The following is a 9,174-nucleotide window of genomic DNA, read 5'->3' as shown; positions in this document are numbered from 1 at the left end:
TGGGTTCAGGCAATTCTCCTGCCTCAGCCTCCTGAGTAGCTGGGATTACAGGCATGCGCCACCATGCCCAGCTAATTTTTTGTATTTTTAGTAGAGACGGGGTTTCACCATGTTGACCAGGATGGTCTCGATCTCTTGACCTCGTGATCCACCTGCCTCGGCCTCCCAAAGTGCTGGGATTACAGGCTTGAGCCACCGCGCCCGGCCGATATTATATGTTTTACATTGTTAAGTCTTCCTGTCAGCTTTATGTTGTCTCTCATCTCTAATCAGTTTTTTATTCACTTACGGTCAATACTGATTGTATAATGTAGGCTATAAAGTATACATAAAAATAGAAAATTTAAAAGCATGCAGTGGGCCAGGCGCGTTGGTTCACGCCTGTAATCCCAACATTTTGGGAGGCTGAGGCAGCTGGATCACTTGAGACCAAGAGTTCAAGACCAGCCTGGCCAACATAGTGAAACCCTGTCTCTACCAAAAATATAAAAATTAGCCGGGCCTGGTGGTGTATGCCTGTAATCCCAGCTACTTAGGAGGGTGAGGCAGGAAAATCGCTTGAACCTGGGAGGTGGAGGTTGCAGTGAGCTGAGATAACACTACTGCACTGCAGCCTGGGCCACAGAGTGAGACTGTCTCCAAAAAATAAAAAAACATGCAACAAATATAAAATTATTTACTTTTACCAAAATGTTACTAATTAATGAAAACAAAGTGATTAAGTATGGTTAATTTTTTTTTTTTTTTAAGAAAATCTTGGTTAAATAGTTCTTGGTTTAGAGCAAGGTCTTGCCCTGTTACACAGGCTGGAATGCAGTGGTACAATCACAGCTCACAGTGGCTGTGAAGTCCTGAATTCAAGCAGTCTTCCTGCCTCAGCCTCCCAAGTACCTAGGACTGCAGGTGTTTGCTATCACACTCAACTAATTTTTAAAAACTATTTTTGTACAGACAAGGTCTATGTTGCCCAGGCTGGACTCAAATTCCTGGTCTCATATGGTCTTTCTGCCTTAGCCACTGTGATCAGCCTTGTGTAGTTTTGACTACACAAATTCAAAGGTTTGTTTGTTTTGTTTTTGGCAGGGGAGGAGGAGACAGGGTCTGTCTTCATCATCCAGGCTGGAGTACAGTGGTGCAATCATGACTCACTGCAGCCTTAACCCCCTGGGCTCAAGCCATCCTCCCACCTCAGCCTCGGCTGGTATCATAAGCCTGTGCCATCGCGGTTGGCTGATTTTCTTTTTTTTTTTTTAAGTTTTAGTAGAGACAGGTCTTGTTATGTTGCCCAGGCTGATTATGAACTCCTGTGCTCAAGCACCCTCCTGCCTTTGTCCCCTAAAGTGCTTGGATTATTGGCATGAGTCACCATGCCCCACTTCTGATTCAAAGGTCTTATTCCAGGTTTTATTTATTTTGTTATTGCTTTTAATGGTTGTCCTAGCTAAAAATATTCTTCACAAAGATATGTATAATTAAATCAAAGAAGGGATACCGCTGTCTGTGTGCTTAATCATGATACTGATTTTTCATTGCCAGTCACCAGTTATATAAACATTTGTTGAAATTTGGCCAATAAATTTCCATATTCCATGATCATTCCTTTCAGTATAATTGATTTTGAAATATATTTTCCTATTTTAACATCAGATTTTTATTTTTCTATTTAGTGAAGAAATTTCAAAATGTTAGAAAATTTTGTTTTCAGATTTTTTATGAGCAGTGCATCCATTCCTTTTTGGTAACAAAATTATAAATTGATGGAAATACTTTAGACTTCAGGATCATCTGTCTATAGCGTGACAGCATGCTTTTCTCTGTTGTTTTTAATTTTAATCATGGAAAAGTTCAAATATTTACAAAAGCAGACAGAATTGTAATAATGAAGCTCATATACTTGCTGCTCAGTTTCAGCTATCATCAACTGTTGGTCATTTTGTTTCCTACCTTTTCCTCCCTGTATTATTTTGTAGTAAATGTCTCATTTCATGCATAAGTATTTTAGGAAAATCAGATTTATCAACCACAGCACTATCGACCTTTTTTTGGCCAGATAATTCTTTGTTGTGGGTAGGTTTTTTTTGTTTTTTTGTTTTTGTTTTTGTTTTTTTTTTGAGATGGAGTTTTGCTCTATTGCCCAGGCTTAAGTGCAATGGCACGATCTTGGCTGACTGCAACCTTTGCTTCCTGGGTTCCAGTGATTCTCCTGCCTCAGACTCCCTAGTAGGTGGGATTACAGGCGTGCACTACCACGCCAGGCTGATTTTATATTTTTAGTAGGGATGGGATTTCTCCATGTTGGTCAGGCTGGTCTCAAACTCCTGACCTCAGGTGATCCATGTGCCTTGGCCTCCCAAAGTGCTGAGATTACAGGCATGAGCCACCGTGTCCAGCCTTGTTGTGGGGAGTTTTTGTATATGTTGTATGGCTTCTAACCACTAAATGATAGAAATCCCTCCCCCTCCCATCCCCACTTCTTCAGTTGTAGCAGGCAAAAATGTGTCTAGTTACTGCCAGTTGTCCCCTAGGGGAAATGGGAAGGGGGTAGAATCTCCCAAGGTTTAGAACTACTGCTCTAAATATAACCAGAAATTGTTAAAAATCTCCAAAAATTATTCTTAATTTCATAAAATATCCCATCAGTATTTAATAAACAATTTCAACTTGTTTATTAAATATCATGGCACAATTATTAAAGATAAATTATTTGAATTAGGATCCAAATTAGGTGTGGACTTTTGTCTTTTCATTCCTTTCTAATCATAATCCAGTTTCTCCCCTTTGCTTGCAGTTTGTTAAAGAAACTGTGTTGCTTTGTCCTACAGGTTTCCCCTCATCTGGATTTTACCCGTGACATCCATGTCCATTGTCTTTGATGCCTTCTGATGTCTTCTCTGCAAAGCCTTTGTGTCATCTTTACTAAGTTAATTTTTACTCTACAATATGTTGCTATTTTGAGGGTTACTTTATATTATTTCTGTTTACCACTTATTTCTAAATTTAACACTTAGCTTGTTTTCATTCATTGATGTTTACTAATAAGTGTATTTTACTACAAATGATCATTTTAGTTTTGTCTGTGTCTCACAACTTTGTTAGATAGTATTTTATTGTCTATTAGTGGTTTGATATTTGCTCCAAGATTTTTGGAAGAAACCAAAGGGTGACTAAGTATGTTATTTAGGTTTCTGCCATATGTGCTTAGAAAAGATTATTGGTTGTTGGTTTATTTTGTTGCATTATAGGAAGACTAACATTTTTATGGTGTTGCCATCTTTTTAACTATGTTGAGATGATTCTTTGTGCCTTAGTACTTTCATTTTAGGTTCAAGAGTACATGGGCAGATTTGTTATACAGGGTAAACTATATGTTACAAGGATTTGGCTTACAGATTATTTCATCAACCAGGCATTTTTTCTGATCCTCCCCCTTCTCTCATCTGCTACTCTTGTTAGTTCCCAGTGTCTTATTTCCTGCATGTGTTGTGTGTTCTCATCGTTTAGCTCCACCAAAATTCTTAACGTGATCTAAAGGCCTTGTCTAACATCGCATAAGCAGGCTTGAGTTACGTTCCTTTCTGTTTTTAAGACATAGGTACTTTTTCTTAGTTTCATTAGTGCCTTTGAATATTGATGCATGTTCTTGCTGGAGTGGAATCCCATGCCTGCCTCTGTGCTGTGGGATCTAGGGAGGATTACGTAATCCTGTAACATTCTCTTTCCAATCTATGAAAATAAGGTGAATATTAACCTGGTTATTATTTCTCACCCAGAATCTTGCTGTCTTCTCATAGTCTCCCTACTTCTTCCTTTGGTCCCCATTGTCTATTTTGCCTGGTATATACCTTAATCATGAAAAATGAAAATCCTGTGATGTCATTTCTCTGTGCACAGCATGTCATTGGCTTCCTTTCTCATTGAGAAAGAACCGTATTATCGTGACTTGTAAGGGCCTGTGTGCCCTCATGCAGCCTGCCCTAGCTGCACTCCCCTTCCCAAGCATCCTCCAGCTACAGAGCCTTTACATAGTCTGTTCCACCTGAACATCCATCAAGGCCTTTAGAACACTTTTTCTCTGCACATAACTATAACGCCCTTCCTCACTTCCTTTATTTAGAGCTTTGCTCAGATACCATCCTATCAGGGTGTTCATTATTGACTATCCTTTATAAAAATAATACTTCATCATTTGTTTTTCCCCTTACTTTGATTTGCTTTTATGACATTTACTGCCATCTCACATATATTTGTGTATTCGCTGTCCAACTTCTGCCACAAAATGTTTTGAGAGCTAGCACTTACTTTTATTCACTGTTGAATTTCCAACCACTACAACTGTATCTGAGACATGATCTGTGCTGAAATAAACATTTATTGAGTTATTACTAACAATAAACCTTAGAAACCATTTATTATGATATGCCAGTGACTCTTCTGGGTATTTTGTGTTCACTGACTCATTTGTTTCTTGCAACATTCTTGTAAGGAAATTGAGGCACAGAGAAGTGATAGCTAACAGTGAATAAGTGGCATGGCCAGAATTCAGGTGTAGGTGATCTTTATCTAGTGCCCATGTTCCTTATGCTTCTCTAAAAAGAAATCACCTGTGTACAATGCTTAGCACAATTTCTGTCATACACTAAATGCTCAGAAAATGTTAGTTGATAACATCATCAGCATCAGAATGCTGGATGCTAAGAGAATGGATGTGGAGCCAGGCTGCCCATTGTTTCATTTTGGACCTCAGTTTCCTTATATTTAATATGAGAGCTTCCCCCCACCCCAAAAAAATAAATAAAATGGGAGTCTCATTAATACCAAAAGCCTCCTTGGACCTGTTTGAATCATTGACATGTAACCCTGGAACTTTATTATTGTTGAGCACTTTTCTAGTCTGCAGAATCCCATGCCTGCCTCTATGCTGTGTATAATTATACCTTTCTTCTCTGATTATTAAATTGATTAAGAGAAATAGTATATAGGCCGGGTGGCTCATGCCGCTAATCCCAGCATTCTGGAAGGCCAAGGTGGTCGGATTGCTTGAGCTCAGGAGTTCAAGACCAGCCTGGGCAACATGGCAAAACCCCAGCACTACTAAAAATATAAAAATTAGCCGGGCGTGGTGGCATGTGCCTGTAGCCCTACCTACTCCAAAGACTGAGGTGGGAGGATCACTTCAGCCTGGGGAGGCAGAGGTTATAGTGAGCTGAGATTGTGCCTCTGCAAAAGAAGAGAGAAATAGATCATGCCCCCCCATAAAGAGAGAAATAGTGCACATAAGTTAGGTGCCTGGTAAATCCTAAATTCAAAATAAATGAAATCTGTTATACTTGTATAATAACTCAATGTAGAATATCTACAGTAAGTTCTTAAACTTTTTCTGAGAGTAAAAGTGAAATGGAATGTAATTGTTTGGCAATTTTGTATTTTAATAAGTTGGACATTTAAAAGTCTTAGCAGAACATGTGTATATATACCAAAGTTTTCTTCCTCAAAAGATTACATTAAAATTTTGTTAAAAGGTTAAAAAAAATACCATTAAGCCACAGAATAGAAGAGGTTATTCACTATGGCTAACAAAGGCGTCAAATCTAGAATCTATAAAGAACACCTAGAAATCAATAGCAGGTGAAGGAGAAAAAGTAGACCATTTAGTAGGAAAACAAGGACAAAAAGTTGAATATGGCCAGAAGTGTAGGCTCACAGCTGTAATCCCAGCACTTTGGGAGGCCCAGGTGGGAGGATCCCTTGAGGCCAGGAGTTCAAGACCAGCCTAGGCAGCTTAGTGAGACCCTGTCTCTATAAAAAATAAAAAACTCAGTAGGTACTTCACAAAAGAAGACATTCAGAATGGTCAAAAAGCATGTGAAAGTACTCACCTTCATTATTTACCAAGGAAATGCCAGTTAAAATCACCATGCACTATTATAGTTGCCAATCAGAATGGGTAAAACAAAGAAAATGCCAAGTGGAGGCAAGGATATAGAGGAACTAGAACACCCCATGCTGTTGCTGGGAGATTGACTTGTTACCGCCTCTTTGGCATGCTGTTTAACAATATCTGCTAAAGCTAATGGATGTATTTGTTGTAATCCAGTGGTTGTACTCCTAGGCATATATGCAACCAAAATGTGTACATGTGTTTACCAGAAGATACATATATAAGAGTGTTCATATGGGTAGACCCACACATACAAATAGAGAATAAGAAAGATAAAGAGCATTCTGGTGATGTTGGTTTGTTTTAACCATGTTTAAAGCTTAGATTTCTGAGCAAATAAGAGTACATACTGTGCAATTCCACTGATAAAGATTTAGACATGGGAAGCTCATGGAAGATGTTAGAAATCAGGGCAATTTGGCAGTGGTGGAGAATGCCCCATTGGGTTGGAAGGACTTCTGGGCTTCTTATCATGCTGTGTTTCCTTGAATCATTGAGCTGTAGCACATTTGTGATTATGTGCTCTTTTTTGGTGCTAAAATATTTAAAAATTACATTTAAAGATTAATTGATTGTAGCTTATATTTAAAATCGTCTCAGAATAATTAGGAATGCCATACTCACAATAATATTGTCATTATAGACTATAAATTGAGAAAATGGCTAATTACTTTTTGTTCTGCTTTGTGAATTATTTTTAGATATGAATTGAGAATTCGTTATTTGCCAAAAGGATTTCTAAACCAGTTTACTGAAGATAAGCCAACCTTGAATTTCTTCTATCAACAGGTATTAGAGGCTGCTTTAATATACTTTCTTGTTTGTTTCTTTGAATCCTATTTGTTACATGCTTTTATTTTCAAATTTGATTAAAGCTTACGTTTGGAAGAATAGCCATTTGTTGCTGAATGGCAATAAGAATCTTTTAACCAGTAAGAAATTATTAATTTTTTGTTCTTTGTGAACTTTTGTATACTTGAGCAAATCTTAAAGGTTAACTTCTATTATGTGGAGACAGTAAGTCTACAACTATTTCTTGAGCTTTAATTTAAATGCAGTTATGCCCGAATAGCAACAAATTTGTCATAGGTGGAAATCGTTGTAGAGCCAACTATACCCATATAGAATTGATAGTGCTTTGCTTTTTACCCCATTAGTAATTAGACAATAAGTATATGTAACATAAAATGCCAAAAATGCTCATAAACATCAAAAAGACATTTGCACATAAAATTTTCACATTAAATGTACTTGATAAATTTTTTTGGTGTAATAAAAATATTCATTAACTATTCTGGACCAGGAATGCAGAAATAGATTGCATAATCCAGACCTTTAAATTCTTCCATCTAGTGGAGGATTCCTGTAAACAGTTACTTTGTGTTTGATCCTTTGCTGTTAGTAAGCACGAATGATGTGACTGTGCTTAGAAGAGTCTGCTGATCTAGTATAGATTCGGTATTGAGGTGGCTCCACTGAAAAACATTTGAGGAGTCTCCAGCTTTGTAGAATAAGGAAGAGTTGTGTTTTCTAGACAAGAACGTGGTCTAGAAAACAATGGGGAGAGAGAAAATATGGTGCAGTCTTAGCTAAAATAGTTGATAACATTTTGGTGAGAGAGGGACCACGTACATCATTTAAACAGGGGTTTAGGTTTTCTCCTGCAATATTGGGAGCCATTTAAAAACTTTAGTTAGTGAGGCTGGGTGCGGTCGCTCACGACTATAATCCCAGCACTTTAAGAGGCTGAGGGAGGCAGTTCTCGAGGTCAGGAGATAGAGATGTCTCCATCCTGGCCAACATGGTGAAACCACATCTCTACTAAAAATACAAAAATTAACTGGATGTGGTGGTGGGTGCCTGTAACCCCAGCTACTCAGGAGGCTGAGGCAGGAAAATAGCTTGAACCAGGGAGTTGGAGGTTGCAGTGAGCCAAGATCGTGCCACTACCCTTCAGCCTGGTGACACAGCAAGACTCTGTCTCAAAACAAAAAAAGGAAAGAAAGGAAAAAAAGAAAAACAACTTCAGTTAGCAAGTGCCCTAACCAGAATTTTTTTTGGAGATCACTCTGATTAGATGGCATCAGGGATAGATTGAATTCTTAAAAGGTTGCAAGCATGTTTAGAGGCTCTTCAATCATTCTGGGAAATTAGACAGATAAAAGTGAAAGTATATTATAATAAGCAAATTTCGTAGATGGATTTGATAGGACCCAGAGATTGAACTAAAATAAGATGTGAAAATAAGGAAGAATAAGACTTACTATGTAAGTCTAGACATCTAGTGCCATGAAAGAACAATGGTGGATTAGATTCAAAAGAAGGAAGTAAGAAGGTAAGTTGTTCTGTATTTTTCTGTGCGAGATAACGATCAATGTTACCACTTACAAGATTTAAACTGAGAAAGTACGAAGCTAATGAAGTTTCTAACTATTGGTGGGGTTGTGTCTGTTTTCGTCTTGTCTGTGAAGTAGAGGTCACATAGGAGATAGTTTGGGGACCACTGCCTTACCTAACACATTTTTGGCACCAGGGACCAGTTTCGAGGAAGACAATTTTTCTTTAGACCAGAACCACAGGTTGTGGGGTGTGGGGTAATGATTTCGGGATGAAACTGTTCCACCTCAGATCATCAGGTGTTAGATTCTCATAAGGAACACACAATCTGGATCCCTCGCATGTGCAGTTCACAGTAGGGTTTGTACTCCTATGAAAATCTAATGCCACTGCTGATCTGACAGGATGCAGAGCTCAGGTGGTAATGCTCACTTGCCTGCAGCTCATTTCCTGCTGTGTGACCGCGTTCCTAACAGGCCACTGACCGGTACTGATCCGTGGCCCAGGGGTTGGGGATCCGAGTAAGGGATTTTGTGACAAGTTTTGAGGCTTTATGATAATACACAGTTGAATAAGAAAGGAAGGTAAGTTGGCAAAATGAAAAGAAGGCATTTTCAGATTCCAGCTGAGCTTCTCGGAAGCCTACTCGTTGCAAAAATAATGTTCAACTTGCAGCTGGTTCTCACAGGTATTATTAATCTCATCCTTTAGCAACCCGTTGAACTTCATATTTTGGTGAAGGAGATAAGAGAGTTTAAATAACTTGTGTTTATTTAGCATTTTCCTCTTGGTATGTGATCTCTATCGCTATTGGTATTATTTATTTGAAAAACATTCTACCCACTGAGGAAATACATGGCTATTTTAGTGACATTGATTTCCAGAATGCATAATACAGG

General features: G+C 38.3%; 1 protein-coding gene across 42 annotated transcripts in view; it reads left to right on the top strand.

Moving 5' to 3' along the window:
• The window catches only part of PTK2 (protein tyrosine kinase 2), a 349,037-nt gene that overhangs the window by 134,235 nt on the left and 205,628 nt on the right, over nucleotides 1-9,174 (top strand). For all 42 annotated transcript variants that reach the window (XM_037728951.1, XM_037728934.1, XM_037728962.1 and 39 more), the window contains one exon: nucleotides 6,640-6,727. In XM_037728951.1, coding sequence (XP_037584879.1) covers nucleotides 6,640-6,727 — 88 coding nt within the window. The remainder of the gene's footprint in view (nucleotides 1-6,639; nucleotides 6,728-9,174) is intronic.

This window comes from Cebus imitator, unplaced genomic scaffold, assembly GCF_001604975.1.
Source record: "Cebus imitator isolate Cc_AM_T3 unplaced genomic scaffold, Cebus_imitator-1.0 Scaffold284, whole genome shotgun sequence".
Taxonomy (NCBI): domain Eukaryota; kingdom Metazoa; phylum Chordata; class Mammalia; order Primates; family Cebidae; genus Cebus; species Cebus imitator.
This window is presented reverse-complemented; position numbering and strand designations above follow the sequence as displayed.